The sequence below is a fragment of the Leptidea sinapis genome, chromosome 20, assembly GCF_905404315.1.
Source record: "Leptidea sinapis chromosome 20, ilLepSina1.1, whole genome shotgun sequence".
NCBI classification, from domain to species: Eukaryota; Metazoa; Arthropoda; class Insecta; order Lepidoptera; family Pieridae; genus Leptidea; species Leptidea sinapis.
In genome coordinates this window covers 13550104-13575345 of record NC_066284.1, presented here as the reverse complement: position 1 = coordinate 13575345, position 25242 = coordinate 13550104, and the positions used below count along the sequence as shown (strand labels likewise).

General features: G+C 35.7%; 1 protein-coding gene across 6 annotated transcripts in view; it reads right to left on the bottom strand.

Annotated features, from left to right (window-relative positions):
* The window catches only part of LOC126970078 (serine/threonine-protein kinase pakD), a 56243-nt gene extending 31991 nt beyond the window's left edge, over positions 1-24252 (bottom strand). Inside the window, exons 1-8 of one of the 6 annotated variants that reach the window (XM_050815762.1) lie at positions 24099-24249; positions 14298-14391; positions 11884-11976; positions 10349-10423; positions 3935-4048; positions 2264-2413; positions 2078-2164; positions 365-569 (exon numbers count right to left, since the gene is read on the bottom strand). In XM_050815762.1, coding sequence (XP_050671719.1) covers positions 365-569; positions 2078-2164; positions 2264-2413; positions 3935-4048; positions 10349-10423; positions 11884-11916 — 664 coding nt within the window. In that variant the 5' untranslated portion in view covers positions 11917-11976; positions 14298-14391; positions 24099-24249. Of the gene's footprint in view, positions 1-364; positions 570-2077; positions 2165-2263; positions 2414-3934; positions 4049-10348; positions 10424-11883; positions 11977-14297; positions 14529-24098 lie in introns of those variants that run through there. The other 5 variants (XM_050815761.1, XM_050815764.1, XM_050815767.1 and 2 more) reach the window with 5 other exon arrangements.
* Positions 24253-25242: the final 990 nt, after the last annotated feature.

The window sequence follows — 25242 nt, the reverse complement described above, 5'->3', positions numbered from 1 at the left end:
TTATACAGATAACATTAAAACATTCATTCAAATTGACACCTTATTTCATAGCAGTAATGTAAGCGTGTTCAAAAGCTGATTGATTACGTTGCTAAATGTGCGACACGGACGTCTCCTGCGCACATTTCGTCGCCGACATAAAATCGATAACAGGCCTCAACGTTTCAAAAGACTTTTTCTCAAGGACTGTATTGCAGTCAATGAGACCACTTCAAAGAAGCTTTTTATATTTTAAATTGTTTCATATTTATGTGTTAAACTAACACACTCTAAGACTAATAAATATTATTTGCAGTAGAATATTTTTTTTCAGTATTTATGGCAAGACTAGGTATGTCTTTATTTATTTAGTGGCGCGAGTTACCCAGCTCGTGTAGATACATGCAGTCGGCCTTGGGACAGGGCTGGTTCTTCATGAAGTTGGCGCAGTACTTGGTGGTGCCCAGCGAGCCCTTGAGCACGCGGCCGTCCAACGTCACGTTGTTGACGGCCTGGATCGCGCGCAGAGCGTCCGCCGACGACACGTACGTGACGTAGGCGGACGCCGACGGACTCTGTCGGACGCACTGCTGATGTAAACCTTGGTTACCAATATTTAACAGGCGGGCAGTGCAGCCGAGTGCCTGAGTAGAGCTACATAACAGTCATAATAATAAGAAAATAACTTTAAAATACAAATACATAATTCTCTAAATAAATCAATTGACTATAATATTGTTTCAGAACAACCTGTAAGTATCTAGTAGCCGCGCGCTGGCGTACCAACTGACACCTACTTCGTGGCTATGTGTGCTACCACGCCAAAAATGTTTAATTAATATATAATTTGTTTGAATATTACAATTTTTATTTAATGTTTAGATTTATATTTTTATTATTAAAGTTAAGTAGTTTTATCCGTGTTTTATTTAATATCGTCACTGTAGCTCCACGCGGTACAATGGACAAAATATAATCGTGCCCCATCTTAATATCATTTTCCTACTGTCATAATAAACAAGTTGTTCGACATTCACTTGAACAATCATTTCACTTATGAAATGATTGTTCAAGTGAATGAAATTACTTATAATTGTTATCATTTTATTAGACACTGACAGTGATACACCAATTCGTGCAAATTTAAACCTATTTTTATTATTTTAAAAGAATTATTAGCAAAGTGATTCATGAGTCAACTTCGTCGATGGTACGTACATGTATAGTCGGAAATGTAATTCGAGATCAAAAATATAAACAATGTGTTGCCAAAAACAAATAAAAACCTTATAAATTGTGCGTGTTGAAATAAACTAAAATATCATTTTAAAATTATAAGTGTAGTCTAAATACATGTAATTAAATATTGCACAACGTTTTCTCTTTGTAATATAGCATAAAATACATCCAAAAATTTAAATGTAAATTTATTGTGCAAACTTTGCTTTGACACTGGCAATAAGATAGAAGTTCTTAACATTTGGCTCTTCTACAGAAGAAAAACGTAAATCTATGTATAAAAAAGAGATTGTATGTTCCCTAATAACTCCTAAACTATTCGACCGATCTCAATGAATTCTTTTGTAATAGATTCCCTGAAGCTCAAGGAAGGTTTACATATATAATTTATATGGCAAAACAACATTTGCCAGGTGAGCTAGTAATGTTATATAATAACTTGGTCGTAGTGACAGGTATGACAGGTCGCCATATTGTTTTTTTCATTCGGTTTCTGAAGTTCGTTGTGATTGAATATACTCGTCGTGCTTTCCCGTTGTAGTTGTTAAGTTTTCTTTATTTTGTTTTTCAATTTTTTTATTATTTATAATTTCGACTATAGATAATATGAGTCACTCTGCATCAAACAGCATCATACGCCAGCAGAACCCATACCATGCTATATTTGTATATTATATGTTAGCTTGATACTCAACAGTAGAGGGGTCCAGTCCACCGCCCAAATAAACTGGTACAAACTCGTGAAATTGGACTGAGACAAACGGACTCACAGTTAACGTGCAATAATTATATATTATACTGTACTAGTCTACTATTATTTACTATAACAGAATATATAATAAACAATATGTTGACACACCTGTGAGCCTGCATATGCTGGACTTTGGTTTATAACTACTTTGTGAATCTTTCCATATTTGCCGAAGTATTCTTGCCGTTTTAGGATCTGAAAAATTATTAAAATCATATTAAATAACGGATTTATCACGGAGTGTTCCAAAGAGCTGTTTAATCTAATTCATACAGTACCGTAGTTCCAACTCACCTCGGGGTCTGCCAGTCTGACCGGTAGTCCCACCACGAACACCAGGTTGTTCTGCACGACACGAACGTTCGCGAGCGCTCGCCGCGACTCCAGCGTCTTGTTGCGTCGCTTCTGCTCGCGAGCCTTCTTCTCCGTCTTTATGGCGGCCACCTTGACACATCGTTACGAGAGATTGGCTTTGGCATACTACGCAGATGTTGTGACATTTGTTGAGCGTAAAAGTGTCGAATTGATTAAAAGACAAAACATAGCGGAATTGACACTCAATAAATCTCACAATATCTGCATAATTATGGATTTCCGCAAAATAACGCTTAATACAATAAATTTGTCAAAAGTACTTGTTAAGAGATAATAATATGGGTAAAGGTAGTAATGGTTTACATTTCGTACTGGAACCAGTAGCAGTATACATACTCTTATGGTGACGTAGATGTTACGTTTACCAGAGCATTATAAAAATTAAACTATTTAAGTTCGATCTGTTATTTTTAAAGTGATATTCCTCACTTCTACAATTAATTATGCAAATTGAATTTGTAAACAAAATTTATGAACGATGCTGGACTCGGCCTCGCGCCTCTCGGGTTCCATCCGAGAACTCGAACTCACTTGGACGGTTGGCTCAGTTGTTAAGAGCACTCGGACGGAATACAAGAGGCGCGGGGTCGAGCATCCTTCATAAATTATGGTTGCAAATTTAATTTGTATATTTACGTTCATGTAACCGCTAACGGGTCAGAGTACGTTGACAATACATCTCCATCGCGATTGGTCCTGAGTACTCTCTTCATGTCACTCCAAGTTTTACTAGAGCATTCCTTTTTATTGATTTATTTATAACAAATAATATTTACAATTTCATAATTCTTATACAAACCACAAACTCATTCGAATAGTACAAGGGTCATCGAAATATACAATACTATTAATTGACCCATTATTCTGTACATAATAAATAAAATACTGTTTTTTATGAATTTGTCAATAATATTCCATAGCATCAAGAATTATTTCGTAAAATATGCTCCCTGTTGTTTAAAATGAAATTGTTTCACAGCAGAACTGTCAAACCGTGAGTCAATAAATTCTCTGGATCTCACTGGATCTATATATATTGAAGTTTAAATTTAAAATGTAATATCAAAGAAAAAGAAAACCATTTAAAACTGCATATTAATATTAATTCTGTAAGAAACACAACAAGAATATAAATATGTAGGTGTACACAAGAACAACATTACAAACCAAACAATTTACGAATACCCTCAATGTTAAAAATAACACTATAACACTGTATATATCCGTCTCTTGTTATCATATTTTGCCGTCATGTATGTTGTTGTTTGTGTAGTCCTTGTTGACGATTTAATTAATTTTTATTGCTTTTTATTAATGATTTTTTTAACTAGCAATGTAACACTACAAGAACGACGAGGAGAGTGAACAATACATATTTAATATATATGTGAATTAAAGCATTAATTGAGTTTTGACAGAAAATATTGTATTACTTTAAATTTCAGATTTTTTACTTATTATTATCGTCAACGACAGTCATCCACCACCATCCATGTTTGCTTGGGACGGATTGCGTACGGACGTTTGCGTTTACTGATAAGGATAGTATTTGGTGTTACGGTGCAAGGTGCGATGTTGTTAGCGTCCCACCTGTTCCTGACTGAGTGGAGTGAAGTCTGCGGGGTTCTCCGGGTAGGCCTTCCGACATGCCGGACACAGGCCGTTCTCTCCTTCCCGGATTCGGTTCCAACAGAACCGGCATATCTGCAACAACACTATATTTAAGCTTACCACTACATAAACCATTCATTAATTACATTTGACGTTTCATGTTGATTGTTTAAAAAAACCGTGTGTACCATCAACATTTTATTAGTCACATTATACATTAATTATTCATATATGTGGTGATTGATTTTCTTTCTTAAATAAGTAAATATCATGCCTTGTATACCCAAAAAACATATATGGTCAGGAAAAAAAATCGTTTATTTTCGGACAACTATGATTCATCGATTGTAAGTAAACTAATAATCTAATTGTGTTAGTAATTCTATTTGCGAAGAGACATATTTATTTAAATTGAATGGGGGCCAGTCCCCGCTGTCGGCTCAGAACACTGTTACTTCTGCCTCGTATTCGACGCAGTAGAGAAGCAGTTGTTTACGAAGGAATGGCTACACCTCTGCGTGTGCCAACATAGCTGACGCGCTTCAAACACGTGGCAGCTCCAACAGTGCTCTGAAGGCGTTGTTATTCTGAATTCTGAAGGGCGCTGAATACGATTTAATTAATGTAGCATGGCCACAGACTACTCGAGTAAAAAGAAAAGTTTTTTTTACTACTGTCGAGTAAATCTGGTTACTACCATGTTTGCACAAAATACTTAGAAAAAATCACATAACTAGCTGACCCAACAGACGGTGTTCTGTTCATAATAAAAAAATCTTGTGGGTGGATTATCGTAAAATCCGTTATTAGCTTACCTCTACTCGACGAAAGGAGTATTCCTACCAAATTTTTAAGTCTCTACGCCTTATGGTTCCATATGGTTTATGGTTCGTGATGAGTGACTACACGTGGAAACCTCTTATATATATAGATTGAAGATAAATGACCGAGCGACCGAAAGACGCGAATGTGTAACATCGTCATCAAAATCGCAAATAAAAATTCGTGTTTCGAATATATTGTACAAATTTCTCTTTCAATTAGGCGCTCTATAATAATTGGATGAACATAATAGGTAATATCTTCTCCGACTCCTACTTTGTAAACGTTTGCTTAAGTGTGCACATATTACCAAGATTACAAATGGATTCATTTTTCTTCGCAATCGTACACGTGCAATCAAGTTTGATGTCAGCCGAGCCCCAAACGCAACATGGTCAGGTTCGGTCCGCGCTACGCTCGACCGACGTACGTCGACGGTGACGTCGGTCGAACACTAAATGCTGCCTTCTTAAGATGACATTACTTCATAAAAAATGTTTTTTTATTCGTAACAGAATTTATGGTCACACTAGTTATATTGTTGAAATAGTTTTCTCAGATCATAATCACGGTTGGCATTAAAATCCCTATGACATGTTACTTCATTGATCAAAATGCAAAAATCTTTTTATTTCATTTCTCACACTATTATGTCAATACATTTCTTTCAAACCACTGAATCTAACATATGGGAAAAATTAGAGCTCGTGAAAAGAACATACAAGAAACTCAACTACCACTCTGTTCAATCAAATAGAGTATTTTACAATAGCTGTAATATACGTAACAACTTAGTGTGTAAGGAGCTGCATCCAATATATGAGTCGAAATAAAGAATAAACTGTATCACTATAAACTATCGTATATTGGATGAATCAAAGTTTAGACTCTCAAGCTCATTATCATACTCTAAAGTTTAGAGTTTAAATTCATTGTTTGTGTGAGGATGCTTCGTGAATCATCGACAACCATCGTGATTACTGCCAAAATAATTAATAATCGCATTAAACAAAAACTATGATTTATTTAGTTATAAGAGGTGTCCTCATATGTAAGTTGCCTTTTTTTTAACTCCCGAACAAGGAATGATTTCCGGTTTAAAACCTATCCTGTCCATTCCAGGGTCCCACAAACCATCGCCAACCAAATATTTTATACATCGATTAAAAAATTGAAGCGTGTAAATATAACAAACAGACAGAGTTAATATCACATTCATAATATTACTTACTATAATATATTATTACCTTCTAAATATTCACGTCAAACCACACAGGAAATATCGACACTAATGCAACTGATTATCACAGTTTACTTGCCAGTGACAATGTTGGATAATATTTAGTTATCATAATATTAATCTTATCAGCTAGTATAGGTACGTTGTTTGGAATTGATTTACAAAGCCATTCTGTATAAATCAGTTTACATCCGAGTCTAATAAGACACGAGCTTTATAAAGTGGCGGTAAATTTAGCAAGAAATGTAATTTTTTGACATTCATAAGTAACATTTCCTTGACCTACATGAATAAAGTGATTTTGATTTGAGTATGGGTAATCATTAAAAATTTTTTAGTCTAATCTGAACTTAATCGTCATTATCTGCCCATTGAGACTCAAGTCTCGACATATCCCAAAATGATGTATGAAGAAGTTGTGGGTGCGAAGGAAGGTACCAACTTCCTTTTCAAAAATTTTATAGATAATACTACTATTTGTATTATTTTATTCAAATTCAAATAGTTTTATAAGGATATGAAATCCCGTATTAAAAGTCAAAAACTACCAGACGTTCAAAAAGTTTGCCTCAGATATGAGAAGAACGGGCGCTACAAACTCAGCGGGCCACTGTTCCTTTTTTTTTCATAAAAATATCATTATAATGTAATACAATAAAATTTATTATTTAATAGCCTGAGGGCGATCGCTCCATTCCCAATCAGTGCTATCATTAACAAAATCAATTATGTTATAGTAACATTTAAAACACAATCTTTTTTTTACGATTCTTTTGAATGTCGTACATTTATTTTGAACATTTTCTGGGATTTTGTTTTTGAAGGTCGTATCGTCCCGGAAACACCGCCCAAGGAAGCTCATTCCACAGCTTTGTAGTACGTGGAAGAAAACCCCTTGAAAACCGCACTGTGGAGGACCGCCACACATCCAGGTGGTAGGGATGATATCCTAATCTGTGGCGTGTCGTGGTCGAAGGTGGAATTCGGCGGAAGGAATTAGATGAACAAGCTCTTAGGAACACTCCCCGTGGTAAATGCAGTAGAAGACACACAGAAGAGTGACGTCTCTACGCAACGCCAAGTGATCCAGCCGTTCACAGAGCACACAGACCAGAGATGACAGCAATACTTCATATATGGCCGGACCTGTAGAGCTTTGTAGAGCGCTAGAATGTGGGCCAGCTTGAAATATTGCCGTGCTCTATTTATGAGGCCTAGTTTCTTCGAAGCCACTTTGGCTTTGCCCTCCAGATGACCGCGGAATTGGCAATCGCTCGAGATTTCGAGACCCAGTACACTACGCGAGGCTTTAAGGGAATTGTTGTCGAAGAGCAGTGATACGACAAATGGGATTGTTTTAGTGGTAAACGCGCAAACTTGAGTCTTCTGGGGGTTAAATTGGACAAGGTTAAATTTACCCCATTGCGCGATCATCTCAAGAGAGGTCTCGATAGAAGACACAAGTTTCTCTCGGCACTTGTCGACGATTTCCCGAGAGAAACCTGCATGGCCTATGTATACGGCATCACCCGTGCTGTGGTCTGCATAGTATGTGTTTTGGAGGTGACCAACATATCATTGGTATGCAGAAGAAACAGTGCAGGAGATAGCACACAGCCTTTGTGCACTCCAGCGTTCACGGGCTTCGGGGTCGGGCAATAACCGTCGACAACAACATGTATGCTGCGCCCAGTGAGGAAGCTGGAGGTCCACTTGCATAAACTCTTGCCCAAATGATGGCAGTTTTGCCATACACCATCAAAGGCCTTCCCTACATCCAGGCTAACTGCCAGGCCTGCCCTCTTGCTCTCCATTACCGCCGCCCGTGTTAGGTATTCCAGAAATCGCCTGCCGACCGACCATGATGAAAGTCGTACTGTCGGTCGTTGATCAAGTGGTCACCCTCTCGGTATACGAAGAGATTGCTCTAGCCGATCACACTCTCTTGGTGAACTTTCACCAGTCGGAGGCTCCTTTGCATAGGATGCCGGTTAGCTTATGGGTACCATAGCGGCGCCTATTTCTGCAGTGAAGCAGTAATCATTGTTGTGTTTCAGTCTGAAGGGCGCCGTAGGCTATGGTATGGTATAGGGCTCCTGTTTCCGCAATTAAACCACTAGCATGGGTCCATTTTGCGTGCAGTAATGGCCGGTTACTCCAACCAGCCCAGCTCCTTCCAGAAGTTCAGAACATTCCTGGGGTGTTCACAGACTTCTTGGAGCGACCTTGTATTGGTTAAGGTTTTTGCCCCTTGGTTGGCCACCCCCGCACATTCCAGGATTACGTGAGCGACCGTTTCGTCTTCGGTCAGACAACCTCTGCACTTAGGGCTGTCCGTTACGCCGATTGTGAAGAGGTGTTTGTTTAGTGATGTGTGACCCGTTAGGGTGCCCACCATTATACGGATGTCATGTATGTCTGTTGAGGCTCATAAGTCTACGTGTCAGTTTGGGCGATAGTGCAGGTATCGCCACCTTCGACTGTCTACAGCTTGAGACATTCATCCATCGGGTGTTGTGTAGGTCGTTGGTGAGAGAGCGTATCCATGAGCGCATTTGGCTGAAGGGCAGTGGCAGAAGTGGCAATGGACCAGACACTGTATTTGCCGATGCCCGCCTTGCAAGCTCATCCGCTGCATCATTACCCAACGAACCACTATGTCCCTTGATCCATTGCAGAGTTACCTGGTTATAAGAGGCAACTTGCTCCAGGGTTTGGTGATATTCGTGTATTAGTGCTGAGTTGTGTGTGGTACCCTTCAGCGCTGTTAGTACCGCCATACTGTCAGAAAGAAATCTGATGTTGTGGCTATGTACCTTTCTTCTTAATATAGCGCTGGCGGCTTCCTTGATGGCTACGCACTCACATTGGAAGATGGAGCTGTGTGTGCCCAAGGGTATGGAAATGTGTATGTTTAGTTCCTGTGAGAATATGCCGGCACCAGTTCCAGTAGCCATTTTCGAGCCGTCTGTGTAAATTCTTAGTTCGTTTACACCTGACTGGTCAGCATCTTTCTCATATAGCTGTATGTGATAGTTTTTATGGAAGGTATTTGTTTTAGTTATCTTATCACATGGTGCCTCACAGAGTGGATAATCCTTTGTTACCCTATTCCAGAGCTTATCTGTTAAGCCGTCTTCATTCTTCCATACACCCAACAGCTTTAGACGTAAAGTCGCCATTGTCTTGTTGAAAGTGTATGTCGAGTGGTGTTAGCCCTAGAATAGTTTCAAGGGCCGAGGAAGGCGCAGCCAGCCGCTGGAAACGCTGCAGCTTGGTTTGTACTGTCACAAGCTCTGTCCTGGGCCACCACGCTATTGCTCCGTAGGAGATAATTGGTCTGATGACTGCTGTATAGAGCCATCTGCTTATCTTTGGAGCAAGACCCCAGGTTCTGCCTATAAGTCTTCTGCACTGTCAAAAGATGATGCATGCTTTTTCCAGCTTGTTTTCAAGGTGTTTGTTCCAAAGCAACTTACTATCCAGTATAACCCCCAGGTATTTAACTTCTTTAGTAAGGCTTAGTTCGGTGTTGAACAGCTTTGGTAATGTTAGATTACCAAGGCTGCGTTTGTTAGTGAATAGTATTAGTTCCGTCTTTGACGGATTAGCTGTGAGTTTGTGTTGCGCGCACCATTCTTCCAAAATCTTAAAAGCAGATCTCATGAGGCTACATAAGACGTTCTCGACTGGTCTTGTTATTAGAATGGCGAGGTCGTCAGCATAGCCCACCGTGTACAGTTTCTTTTTGTTTAGCCTTGTGATGAGCTCATCTACCACAAGGTTCCAGAGCAGCGGCGAGAGTACCCCTCCTTGTGGGCAGCCCGTTGCCACCACACATCTAGTACTGGTGTTCACAGTAAATCGTATCGCCCTATGCCTCAACATGCTGTCTATCCACCCGGCAATTGTAGGATCTACATCATGAGCGGCTAGCGCTCGGCCTATGCTAGTGAAAGGGGTTTTGTCGAAGGCGCCTTCGATATCAATAAAAGCACCTAAGGTTGATTGTTTACGTGATAATCCTTTCATTGCGAGAGATGTTACGCAATAGAGTGCGGATTCGGTTGATCTGCCCTGAGTATAGGCGTGTGCGCCGTAGGCTAGTGAAATTACTGGGCAAATGACACTTAACATCTTATGTCTCAAGGTGACGAGCGCAAATGTAGTGGCACTACTACTTATTTCTCAATTTTTTTTTTGGTTTTTCAAGAACTTGAGCAGACTTTACCAGAACAAGCTTTGCATAGTCTAGTGTAAACAAAATAAACTGTTCAGTGGACCTACAGTAGTTTTTACTTTTAATGAAATTGCTTTTAATTCCTACTCACCTGATAACCACATGTGCACGGATAGAAATGAAGGTCGTCCACCTCCAAGGGTTCCATACACAGAGGACATTCCACCTGCAAGTTGAACAATTCACAAAATATGTAATGCAAACATTTATTGATAATAAACTATATTTGAAAAAAAATCACACAGAAGTTAAAAATTAATATTACTGAATGATTGATATTTACGTGGGTCCGGGACTAGGGTTTTCGAATCTGAATGCAAGAATAAATTGCACGGAAGAAATAACTTGCAATTCAGATTCTCTGAATCCAGCTCCATGCAATGCTTTAAGTGACACATCGATTGGCAGGTACTACAGAGTCTGGTATGAAATTGGATAGTACAGGGGATCAACATCTATTCTGTGTCACATTGGTAGTGCAACAGCTCAAGCACAATGATCCTCGGAAATTTAAAAAAAAGAATTGTGTCCTTCTGTGATCGGGTGACTTGTAAGAGGCTAACACGGTGGGTTGATGCTGTTGTAATGTGTGGGGACCGCGTGAACTATTGAGCTATGTGTAGTCTATGATATACAAAAGAAAACCCAAGCCATAAAAGAGAATCACCGTAAAGTCAAAAATAGGATTTTAGCAGACATGATCTATACAAGCTTGTTATTGATTGCTGATTCAACTGCAGCCAATATGATCGGTCTCTGTATTAGCAATAGACATATGTAAGGTTATTAAAAAGCTATTGAATGTTTACTACTATGTAGGAGATGTAATGTTAACTAACATTGTAACTGCTGTGTGAACTTAAAATACACAGTTAATAAATTAAATGTAAAATTATTCAGAAATGATAACAAAATTGACTAGTCAACTTATTCACGCTTTATATGTGTTTATATATTTATTATAGAATGGAAATTCTTTGCACTCGTTGTGAAAAAACTAGGTCTCAATATGCCAGTTTTATTTTTACAGAACAATTCCATAAAAATATATATAATTGAGAAGAAGTATTGCCTTTTAAATGTATGAATAGTATTTAGTGGCAAGTGTATGTACTATTATTTTTATGAAGCACAATATTTTTCAGATATTTTCGAGTGTAAACTGTCAAAATTATCAGATTGCTTTAAGACTAAGCATTCAATAAAATATTTTTCTTCAAAATATTATATAATTATTTATTTCAAGATCTCACAAGTACTTAGTAGATTCCCATCCTAATGAAAAATAAAATCCTAATTAAATCTAAATACAGAAAAGATCTAATTTGTAACCCGTTAGAAGTTCTTATCAATAGCAAATATTATTTAAAAAAAAGAAAGACAGAAAGAAATTTAAGACACACCTTTATACAAACTAATCTGATTTAGAAAACTTCTTATTAGTATTACGACGGAACTATCCAACTTAATTCTTTAACTGGTCAGAACTTTATATAAATCATTCAGCAACATGTTTCAAATCATCTTTAAAATTTTCTTCATAAAACCTAAGCCTATCTGATGATTGGTCACATACCCAGTGTCAGTCCAATAATATAAGCATGAATATAAAGTATGAAAGGAAACCTGTTCTTCTCCACTCTGATTCAGTACTGACATCCTAGATCCAACAGGAGATTGTTATTGTACTCCACAGCAAATACTAACCACAGGATCACCCTGCAACCAAAAATGTATGAAATTATACTTTCACATTTTCATGTAAAACACCTGTTGGCACACTCACTGCCAAGTAAGATACCAGTAGGAGTCTCATTTGAATTGAATGCCAGCTAGATTATGGGTACCACAAATGATGCCTATTTTGCATTATCTGCTGTGAAGCAGTAGCTTCACTGCATATGCACTGCATAATGCATAATAATGTTTACACATTACTATGTGTAAGCATTATTATGTTTCAGTTACAATGGCACCGTAGCTAGTGCTATTACTGGGCAAATGAAACTTAACGTCTTGTGTCACAAGGTGATGAGCCCAATTGTAGTGCCACTCAGAGTTTTTGGATTTTTAAGGAACCTGAGTGGCACTGCATTGTAATGGGCATATCAATAACCATCAGCTGAATTTCTTCCTAGTCTTGTTCCTTATTGTCATAAAAAAAACTAAAACCAGTTTTTCCATCATGGAATTGGTATGATACTTCCTTATGCCATCATTCCCCTGGAAACATATTGATAAACACTATTTATTGTAAGTAATATGTATATGTATACTCTATATTATATTTAATATGCAGATATTAATGTAAAGCAAGTTTGACCGTGACACTGGCATGTCACTTAGACACATACTTATATATTATCTTATCATATTATAAGTTTTATTTAAATATAATAATTTCAAACAATTAAAAATAGGAAAGCCACCTTTTATGCACTAATAAAGAAATACAAACTTACTATTTAATGACAATTATTATTTCTTTTTAAATTACTGGGTTATTAGTATTATAATTGACAATGGACAACCAATCTCTGGCAATTTAAAAATAAATGTTATTGTACGACATTATATTGTGACAAAATCTTATTTAAAAAAAAATATATATATATAATGGGTGATATTTTACTATGAGGTTCTATGACCAATTAAATGAATAAATTATAACCTTAATGTAAACCCATAAAGAATGCTCTAATGGTGGGCTAATCTTGCATCAATTCATAGAACCATGATATAATGTAATCTATTTGAATGAAATAATTTTTAGAAAAATTAAAAACCTGTAATTGTATTTTCTTATGTTGGGTTGGTGCATAAATGTTATATTTTTATTATTATTTATTTAACTCACTTTTTATCTTCTAATATAAGAATTAGAATGTTAGTAAATACAAGTGGCAAAAGTTTTTGTAGGATGTGAATACCTGCAGAAGTAAGACAGTAATTAATTCAAATATGTAAGTACAGCACACTCCTTCCTAAATCACAACATGTTTTTTGTTTTATTATAGTTCCAACACCTCTATGCTATTTAATATTTAAGTGTGCTTTATTATGCTATGAACATAGGTAATTCTTTAAAATGGCTTGTAAAAAGATATTGACAGCTAGATACTGTCAAAAACGAATAAATAATAAAGACCTATTAGTTAGTTCACATGATTAATTTAGAAACATATATTTGTGAAAAAAGTATTAGTTCAACAAGTAACTTGCTGATTTGTAAACAAAATATAAAAGATTTGAAAAGAGATATGATTGATGAGGAAGAGAACATACTTTATATTCATTTATTCAAACTAAAACTTTTCTTTTGCTTTGTGTTTACATTAGAATGTCATACAGCTGTTATAAATTGTTGGGATATAACTAGTGCATTATATACTCTTTATAAAGAATTAATAAATAAAAAGTTATTGTCATATGTTTATAATCATAAACAGATTTTATTTAATCACATTTTTAAAGAAAGGCAGGATTACAATTATAGCTTTGTGTCAATTACATTTTGCTTCTGAATTATGAATATCTTGAATTCAGTTGTGTTAGAGGTGGGAGGAAAAAATATTTGTATAATTTTAAGAGCAACACTGTTTATGAGTAATAGAGAAATACTGTTTTCTAAATGTTTACAATTACAACTAGTATAGAAAGAACAAAAAAAGTTGTACCAATGACTCAACCCAGCTGACAAGTTTAATAATTGTCATTTTAAAACAGAATAACAATTCTCAGAAACTATTTGCCTTTACCTGAATATTTTTAAAAAAGAATGATATTACAATAATAACTAATCTTTAAATCAAAAAATGCTACAGACAGTTTACGTTGCATCGTAAGTACCTACACCCGTACTAAAAGTACATCGGCCAGCTGCCATTCAAGAATATGTGGCATAAGTCAAACTTTCATTTCGTACAAGGATGCGCTAAAAATAATTATAAACACTCTATACATCATGTAACACGAAGAAATTGTTACAATCAGATAATCCTACTATCGTCTTCATCAGGTGAAAATAAATCAATGTTTACCTTATTTCTCCACTGAGAGCAAATCTTTTTTCTGTTTGCAGAAACAAGACTGCTTAATATTCCGCAATTAGCAGGTGAAACGCTTCCAATAGACCTACAACACGGTTCACGATACAATTTAAAGAAAATTGTAATGCTGAAATAAATATAACTGGCCCGTAGATATTTTCTGCGAGATACTATACATTTGTTTTATGAAATGGCCTAATCTTTTACAAGATTCAGTTCTGTGATTCCATAGACAATTTTATTTTATTTTTCAGAAACATGGAGCTGTACATAGATAGTTTTTTATTAATCTATGTAATATGATTGTACATGTTTAAACTTTATATAATAAAATAAAAATAAAATAGCCTTTATTGCTAGTGACTTAATTTTTCTTATAAATAAAACTATCATTAGCTTAACTAGTAATTTTTCTCTCGACAAAGGCCTCCTCTAAGGACTTCCACTTTATTCGGTCTCTAGCTACTCTCATCCAGTCCGGTCCTGCTATCCTTTTAAAATCGTCCCCCCACCTTCTAATATGTCTACCTTTTCTTCGTTTCCCGTCTCTTGGATACCATTCTGTTACGGTTTCTGTCCATTTCTCTTTCTTTTCCCTCAGAATGTCTGTTTCCACTTTTGCTTTTGACACATCTTGTGTGCGTTTTTGAATTTTGTCTGTCTCTTTAACTTTAATAATATTGGTCAAAAGTCACTAACCTACAAAATAGGTATAGAACTTTAAAAGTATTAGATGATACACTTTGTGGTACGGATAATAGGAGTAGGGACTATATTTTACCTATAAAAACCTACAGATTTTCTCATATGTTATAAAATTTTGTTTTTATGAAATGTAAAACTTTATTGGGAGTCATATGAAAAATTTTATCAGTAAAATGTCAAGATATTTATATAATTATATGATATATTTTACATTCATTCAGCAAAACAGTGCTTACGAGTTACGACTACAAAATATTGAAGAAATAGAGATTAAGGTTCTCAAAAATAATAAACTATCATTACGGAGAAGTGTGCCAAGAAAACTGGCAGCAGTTGGATAGCTGATCTGTTGACAGAAACACCTGCCAGTACTTGGGTTTATATTAGGCCAATTGAGGCGCGTAGACAATACCTACTTTGTTCGACGTCTGATTCAGCCTGCCGATTTTAGGTATCCCGTTATACCCAAGAGCATGTACCTGCATGGCACATCGGCATTGATATGGTTCGTTTAATTTTATACCTAGACGACGCGACGTGATAAGCATAATGACAATGTCATTTTATCAAGTAGCGTTCCAATCGGCGCAGAAGACAACGCTTGTAACCAAAAGCCTAACTCATTTTGTGTCAGGGCCAAAAGATGAGCACGCTCTGTTCTGTCAGTAGATCTGATCAAAAGATTATCAAAGGCTGAGTTAGAAAGAAGTGCATCCCCTGCTTTTTGACATATTAAATCATCTGAAAAATTTGAAAACTTGCAATATTTAGCCAAGCATTTTTAGCTTCGTTCCAATAGACCGTAGAAGATGAACTCTAGATTCGCTGACAGCGTATGTTAATAAGATAGCAATAGTCTCTGACGTGTATTATGTTTTCATGTTTTCGTTTTGGACGATTTGTACAACGTTTTAAACAACAACGTCCCATATTTTAATAATAACTGAATTCCTACTAAACCACTCAATTACATATTTACAATCAAAATGTATACTATTAGAATTTAAATAAAATTGTATTTTACCACCGCAGCCATTATTTGTTGGGTGCCGATGAACTGGGTCCAACCAAAAAAATCGCATACGCGAAAGGGATAGCAGATATTGTAGTAGACGGAACAGAAAAAACTAGTGAAAGTGGCATGTGGGCGTTACCCTGTCGCCAGTATTGTGTACAAATGTACCTACTCGAGGCTCAAGTGAGACCAGTCATTTGATGTCAAGTGAAGCATAATTATTTAAAAAAAAATACAAATATGCCTTATTGTGCCGTAGTTGAATGTAGAAATCATAGCCGCAATAAAAATATGTCCAACGAAGGGATTTCCTATCATCAGTAATCATAATTTTCCGATTTAAATACAATCCATATTTATTGTGCAAAATATACAATTAAAAATGAACCATAATATCACGACGTATGGTTCATTTACCTTTACGTTTAATCAAAGTAACTTATGTTAGAATAAGTAATGCAAACATTTCTTACTACTCAAGTGAATGCATGTAAACATATCGATATAATTTTATCGAGATAAATTTTATCTTTATAAATTGTATTCAAGAATTGCTCTTTTCCATGCGCGATAAGGGTGTAAGTAAGCAAAATGTTAGTATATGGTTGTGATAATTGGTACAAGAGGTACTACGATGAATTAAAATTAATAGTTTTAAGTGTCTCTTAGATACAGCTAATTATTATTTAACAAATATGTGTTAGATTCCAGTTAAACCAAATAGGCGTTTATTTTTAAATATCGTCAAAAAAAAGTTTTTAACTAAAATATTTGACATAAATAGGTTCCACCGAAAAGGTTGAGTAGAGGAAATACGTCATAGAATTGTAAAAAATAGATCGAAAACTCTGCTTATTCTCTTTTTATTAATAATTTGTTTCTGCTTGTTTTGGAAATTTTCTATCCGCACGCGCATTACGTATGGAAGCTGTACGGTTAATAAAATCTCATGTCTTACTGACCCCTGGGATTATACAGAATAATGATGAATACTTATAAAAAAACTATTCATGAAATGAATCAATCTAGACAGTGAGCGATAGTTAACAGTGGCTATCGCAATAGATCACATTGGTTGCAGTGAAACAGGGCTGCACTGAACTGAATCAAAGCTACTTTACAAACATAACCATATAAAAAAACAATGTTTTATGCGTGTATTGCATCCCAGGTAAATATAATATTTATATTGAAACTTTCCAAGACTATTCGTGTACGCTGTCTTGATTTTATTTGAATTGAGCTAAATATTGTCCATCCTTTCAAATAAAACTTTATCAACCCTGACTACATCATTCTAGTTTTCACTAACTTATCGATATGTTTACTCATTTTCGTACAGCACTAGGTTTTTTGACAGAAGTCAAATCTATGGTTACAGAGTTCCTATTACTTCAAGTTTTTATATGTTATTTTTCGTAATTTAAGAAAAAGTTCTGAGGTTGTCATAATCACTTTAAGAATATGAGATAAGCGTATTTGTATTAAGTTCTAAATTGATGTAAATAAATTTGTAGTTATGTCATTTCGTGATTGTGAATTTAGGCCTATCATAAAGCCGGAATTAAGTGTGTGTATTACATATTTAATAGATAAATGTGTGAGTTTGGCGACATCGGTTTCCATAGTAAAATGACATGATGCCACTTCTTCTAGTTTTTCTGTTCTGTGTTGTAGTGTATATCGCTTACTCTCAATACCAATCTAATTTATGTCTCTGTCACATTATTATTCTTATTTCAGTGACGCATCTATTGTACATTTTCTATCTACGCAATAGGCAATCTCATAGTTGCCTGGTGAATGATTTAAAATTTTAGTAACGAAAAGCTGCGCACTAAATACGAAGATAGAAGATAGAAACGCTGGTAATGCAATGTTCGAAACTTACGTGTACCCAAACCACCAATACCGTATCGGTAAAAAAGCTTGAGACGGTTTCAAAAATATTTTTAAGTGAACTATCATTCACATCAAGTAAATTTGGAAATTTCTATAACGGGCTAGTCCTTATGAATAATATACGAAAAAATTGGAATTTACTTATAGGAACTTTAAATCTTAAGTAATAAAATTTTCCAAGTAATATTTTAAGTTTACTAAGCGGGGAAGGGTCTTGGTGTGGGACGCGACTTGCATCGACACTCTGGATTCTTCCCATGTCCAAATTATGTCAGTTGGTGCTGGGGCTGCTGCTTCGACTGCCAAGGACAGCAAGCGTAGCAAATATGTCCGTCTCAGTGAGTCTTAAATCTTTGCCGTTTGGTTTCGAGACACTTGGCCCGTGGGGCCCAGAGGTACGAAGAATGTACAAAGAACTATCATCGCACCTAAATAGGGCTACTGGAAACCCAAACACTCGCAACTATTTCGGTCAATGGATCATCCAACGCGGATATGCTACCAGTAGGTATACTTGGTACGCTTCCCCGTAATGATAGTTTATATAGATAGTTAGACCCAGCAAACGTTGTTTAATGTTTTGCCATATACATTATTTCTGGGATTTCTAGTTCAATAAAAAATATCTTATACTATAAGTGTGTAGGGATGTAATTATAATTGAAAGATGAATGAAGCCTTGTTGACAATTAAAGTATACTTCATTTAAGTTAATAAATTATACTTTATGGAAATAACAAATATATGTATATTAAATTACAATTCTAGATAGCTATTTACACATCGAAAATAGTTATTCATATAATTACTATTGTTATATCTCTACAATTAAAAAATAGACAATAATTAATCTCTTAGCGCAATTGAGTGAACATTATTTTTTGTCAGTCCGCCTTAGCCCATATAAACAAACTGGTTGGTTTACTCACGCGAGAACAAACCAGATAATATATTTGGTCCGTGGGAAAAGCATGGTGTACCCAAATTTGTATGTGTGTACACAAACAAACAACCTATTGGTCTTATGACTTATTAGAATACTCTAATGCAAATGGTGCGCTGATCTTGCCACACAACTCATAGAACCATGATCTCCAATCTATTTGAATAAAAAATCGTAATAAGTCATAAGGCAAAACGTCTTTGCCAATCTAATTGGGAATTAAATGCGTTCAAATTAAATTGATTTCATCAGCGTACGAACGTGGAATAATGGGAAGTGTCTGTCTTTAATCACTTGAAAGGAATAATCCGCTATATCCAATGCCTCAAGTGAATGTTTATGTCCCAAATGATAATTTAACACCGTTTCAAGACTGTGGCCAAGGACGATTGTTTTTTTTGTGTAGCAAACTGCTTATGGGCTATTTTGAATATTTAATGGCAGCTTAAATTCTGAATGAGCTGTTCTGCCTTTATCTAATAAAGTTGCTGCATTACCAGATGATGCAACTACCAATGCCATTCAGACTCAGACCTATTTCAGTGCTGCCTGTTTTTAGTAAAATTTTTGAAAAACTTTTGCTTCAATAGCTACAAATGCATTTTTGTAAATTAATGAACAAAAATCAATTTGGTTTCACTAGGGGCTTATCAACAATTAATTCGGGTACTAGACTCATTGAGCACATCTTTGATGCCTGGGAAGAATCACAGGATGCATTGGGCATTTTTTGTGATTTGTCCAAAGCATTTGACTGCGTCCACCATGAAACTTTACTCCTAAAATTAAAGCATTATGGAATGAAAAATAGAGACCTAAATCTGTTAAAATCATATTTAAGCGAAAGAGTTCAGATAGTCGATGTAAATGGCAAACGGTCTTCGGGTAAACCTGTGGGAATAGGTGTTCCACAGGGTTCTATTCTCGGTAATTTCTTGATTCTTATATATATTAACGATCTACCGTTTGTGGTAGATGATAGGCATGAGATTGTATTGTTTACTGATGATACTTCACTTATTTTTAAAGTGAAGTGACGTGCAGATATTGATGACGAGGTAAACAATGCACTCTCAAAGATAGTGCGTTGGTTTGAGACGAATAATCTGCACTTAAACAGTAAAAAAACAAAGTGTTTACGGTTTATTACACGAAACACAGCGGAGGTACAAACCAACGTACTTATAAATGACCAGAGATTGGAACTTGTGGACACTACAGTCTTCTTGGGTATCACTTTAGATAAAAAGCTTCAGTGGGGTCCACATATTGCCCATCTAGCAGATAGACTCAGCTCTGTGGTATATGCCGTTAAAAAGTTCAACTACCGATGCTGGTATTGACAAGTCAAGATACATAATATATTTGAAGCCTGGGAGGAGTCTCGTGATGCACTTGGTGTCTTTTGTGACTTATCCAAGGCGTTCGATTGTGTCAACGTTGTTCAAACACGAAACATAAGTTAGAAAACTTCACCATTACGGTATTAAAAATAAAGCATTGGACTTAATGACATCCCATTTAAATTGTAGACTACAAAAGGTGGATATCTATGGAAAGCGGTCCTCTGGATCAATAGTTAAAATTGGGGTTTCACAGGGCTCGATTCTAGGACCTTTTCTATTCCTTATTTATATAAATGATCTCCCTTATATTGCAAAGGATAAATATCAAATTGTGTTGTTTGCTGATGATACATCACTCACGTTTAAAATACACCGTAGCTTACCAAATTTTGATGTTGTTAACAATGCTTTAACTAAAGTTGTACATTGGTTTAAAGCTAATAACTTGTTAGTTAATGGTAATAAAACGAAATGCATTAAATTTACTTTACCTAATGTTAAGCAAGTGTCAATCCATATACAGCTTAAAAACGAGAAATTAGATATAGTGAGCTGTTTTTCTTGGAATAACGGTAGATGTCAAACTCCAATGGGGTCATCATATAGAAAATTTATCAAGTAGACTAAGTTCTGCTGCATACGCAGTAAAAAAGATTCGTTCCTTAACTTTATTTTAGTTACTTTCACAGCATTATGTCATATGGTATATTATTATGGGGTAATGCTACTGCTATTGATTCTATTTTCGTGCTGCAGAAAAGAGCTGATCGGGCAATTTATGGTATGGGACCAAGAGAGTCACTTAGATCTAAATTTAAAGATTTTAAAATTATGACCGTTTCTAACCAATATATATGAAAATTTGGTGTATGTTCATAAAAATGGCAATGAATTTCAAAAGGTATATGAAAAACATAAGATTAATATAAGAAACAAAAATAAACTGTTAATGCCCACTTCTAGGCTTAGTATACTCGACAAGTCATTCATGTGTAATTACGTTAGATTTTATAATAAGCTTCCTGAGAACATAATGGAAATGTCCCTCAACAAGTTCAAAGCCTATATTAAACATAAACTTTTGGAAAAATCGTATTACAATTTAAAGGATTATTTAGATGATAAGAAAGCATGAGTATGAATTGCTCTAAAAGATTCGAGCTTTAGTTACCTTTAATTAAATATAATAGTATTTATAATTTTGAATAATTTTTGAAAAATGAATAATTTATACTAAAAAAATTGTCAAATTATAAGTAGAGGTGTTTAGTGAGTGTTGTTGAATATATTTTAGATGAACATTCTTGTTTTTTGTTATTTGGTTGAGTTCTTGTGACAGTTTTTATCATGCTCGCTTAAATGTCGCTGCTTGTGGCGGCGACGTGGGACGGGTCGTTCCCTTCCCTAAAATATGGTCGGGTCTAGTATTATTGTTGATACAGTAGTAGTCGGCCGTGACTGTACTCAATAGCTCTTGTTTTTACGTATTAATTTACATTTTTTTTTGAGTATTTGTAGTTTGAGTATTATTGCTGCATCACTTTACATATATTGTAACTGAAATGATTTGTGAGTGAGTGATTGTCACAAAGAGTTTCTTGCCACTTCTTCTTATTAAAGGTCAACAATCAAAGGAAGTGGATATAAAAAGAAAAGTCATTTCCTTGGCCTGCCTGAATAAGGTGATTTTGATTTGATTACCCTAAAGAATTGAGGTTTTGATTACTGTTAGTAAAAATATAATATTAATTACAAGTTTAAGCAGAATTGTCAAATTGTAAGTAGAGGTATTTGGTGAGTATTGCATGATATGTAGATTAGGATTATTTTATTGTTGTTTGCTGAGTTCTCGTAACAGGTTACGTCATGCTCGCTTAAATGTCACTGCTTGTGGCGGCGACATGGGACGGGTCGTCCCCTTCCCTAAAATATGGTTGAGGGAGGCGATGGCTGGCTCATGCGTCATTCTCGTGAACGGGCGCTGATTGTGGTGGCAGGATGAGCCTGTTGCCGGAGACTCGGTTTCAGATTCTTAAAAGTTTTTGTGTGTATATATATGTATGGATATAAACATATTTATTTATTTATAACCGCGTATAAAATGCTCACAGAATACCTTTATTTATTTATGGTGTATGTGGATGATGCAGCTACTGTACTCAATAACTTTTGTATTAATTTACATTTACTTTTATGACTTACTCGTGTAAGACATTGACTATTTGACGTTTGAGTGTGTTTGTTACATCATTTTACATTTTATAATGCAATTGAAATGATTTGTAAATCGATGTAAATGTAAATCTTGATATAAAAGAGTGGCAATGAGTTTCTTGCTACTTCTTCTCATTAGCTCAACCCTTTACGAAGTAGCGGTAGATTCAATGAGAAAAATATTTTTTTTGGCATTCATAAGTGTCACATCCGTGACCTGCGTGAATAAACTGATTTTGATTTGATTTGATTTGAAAGATTAGAGAGTACACGAATGTTGTGACCGCTAGATTAGTTTACTTCAATTATTTTCACAGCATCATGACGTACGGTATTTTTACTATGGGGTCATGCTGCTGACATTGATATAGTGTTTGCTCTGCAAAAGAGAGCTGTTCGTGCTGTGCTGTGTGATATCAGCACTGTGGTTATAGAGAGTCTCTCAAAGGAAAATTTAAAGAAATAAATATTATGACTGTTCATTGTCAGTACATTTATGAAAATTTAATATACGTTCACAAAAATCGTCACCTTTTTGCTCTTAATAGTGATTTTCATTATTATAACACTAGAAATAAGGGATTGCTTGTAAATAATTCTAGTAGGCTTCATAAGATACATAATAGCTTTAAGGGTAAATGTATACACTTCAATAATATAATCCCAGCCACTGTTCAGGCATTATCTATAAATAAATTTAAATATTTTATAAAAAAAATGGCTCTGTCGTAAATAATTTTACTCCACAGCTGAATATCTAAATGATCGGACAGCCTGGGACTAGATTGTGATTATTTTATAGCGATAGAAATGACTGTACAATATTGTATATTTTTACTGAAAAGAGCACAAAAAAAGAATGCTGGGATAATTTCTTGCGCCGCTTCTTCGCTCTCAGAGCGGCATTTGTTTCCGAAGCGGTAGTAGTATCTAGTATATTAGAAATGACATCAAAAATAATTGTAAAGGAATCAATTTTGAGAAAATAAATGCCTTTTATGCTTTTTTATGCCTTTTATTCCATTTTTTGATCGTATCTCGGCAAGAAGTAGCGAAATAAGGAATGTTTTGCAAGTTCAACATGGTGCATCCAAAAAAATTATTCCCCTTGCCCTGCTGAAACTGCCAGCATGACGCGAGCGCTAATTGTTTTTTGTTCATCATTTTGGAGTGAAACAAAAATTAAGCACAAATTAAAAACATAAAATCTCCATAGTAAGTACTTCAATATACTACACAATACTTTTAAAGTTAAAATTTTTCCAAACTTGTCATTCCTAATGTGCCATATTCAGTTATCTTATTCTGTGACGCGCGAACCGGTTCTGTTCACTTTGTTCGTGCTGCCATATTTCATTTATTGTTCTAGTGGTTTGTGACTAATTGTAATTGTGACTACTCACCGATTCTCATATTATTAGTGTGTTATTATATTTTGTTGTACTATTAGATATTAGTAAATCTTTCTTTTGTTACTTTTCATACTCGTTTGCTTTGTACGTAAATTACTTACTTTTTACTTTTAAGATAATTTAAGTTTTCTCAGTAAGTGAATTGTTAATTCTTTTGAGAAATAAAGATTCTTAAACCATAGGAGTGAAACATTGCGAGTAATTATCGCTACCAGTTCTACAATATCATACTGCACGCTGTTCAAAAATACATACCTGTGTTGATTAAATCAGGTGCACTTCGATTTGGTAAACCCATACCAAAATTACTGATAAATGGTAAATTCGCATTGGGAATGATCCTCGATAGGAATCAATGCTTCATTGTACATTTTCTTATTATTCCTTTTCTTTTTAAGCTATTGCATAGCTTTTATCGCGGGCATTGAGCGCGGCGACCGAATCAAGAAATTCCGCAACGAAAATAAAACCTAACACCCCCCATTGTTCCGTGATCAGCGCCATCTATCGGAAACCGTTATGTTGTATGATACTCGATAAATTCAACGTTCGATTTGGACATACGAAATAGTTTATGAAAGTGACTCTAGATGTCGCATAATCGAACACTATTTTTTAAGCTGTTGCATAGCTTTTATCGCGGGCTTTGAGCGCGGCGACCGAATCAAGAAATTTCGTAACGAAAATAAAACCTAACACCCCCCAGTGTTTCGTGATCAGCACCATCTATCGGAAACTGTTATTTATTTATTTATTAGGTTTATTTACAATCACTTACAATAATACACACAAATATGCATGTGTGCAAGCGAAGCAAACTACCGCTCAGACACAAGGTGACATTGTATAAGAACATCGTACGTCCCATTATGTCGTACGCAAGCATCGTGTTTGCCCACGCGCCGCCGAGCCACTTGCGGCGTTTGCAAGTGGTTCAGAATAGATTCACGCGCACGGCCACCGGAGCGCCGTGGTTCGTTCGTAACGTAGATCTCCACCGCGATCTTGAGCTGCCGACCATCGCTCAACATTTCAAGGAGATATCGCGACGCTACTTTGATAAGGTGGCCGAGCACCCTAATATATTGGTGAGGGAGGCATGTGCTTACACTCCTCTAGACCACGGTCTGAACAAACAGAGGCGACCACGACACGTACTAGTCGACCCGGACGACTATATTACGATCGCGAACGCGACACCAACACCGACACCAAACCAACCACACCGCCCTCGAAGACGTAGGCGCGGCCGTGTGCATCAAAACACTGCCACTCGTCACTTTGACGATTTCCAGCGGCCACAACCTAATATAATAATTCCTGTAATCGTTTAACAAAACTCACACTCACATCACAAATCACACACCTACAATAACACTACACACAAATAGTCACACAT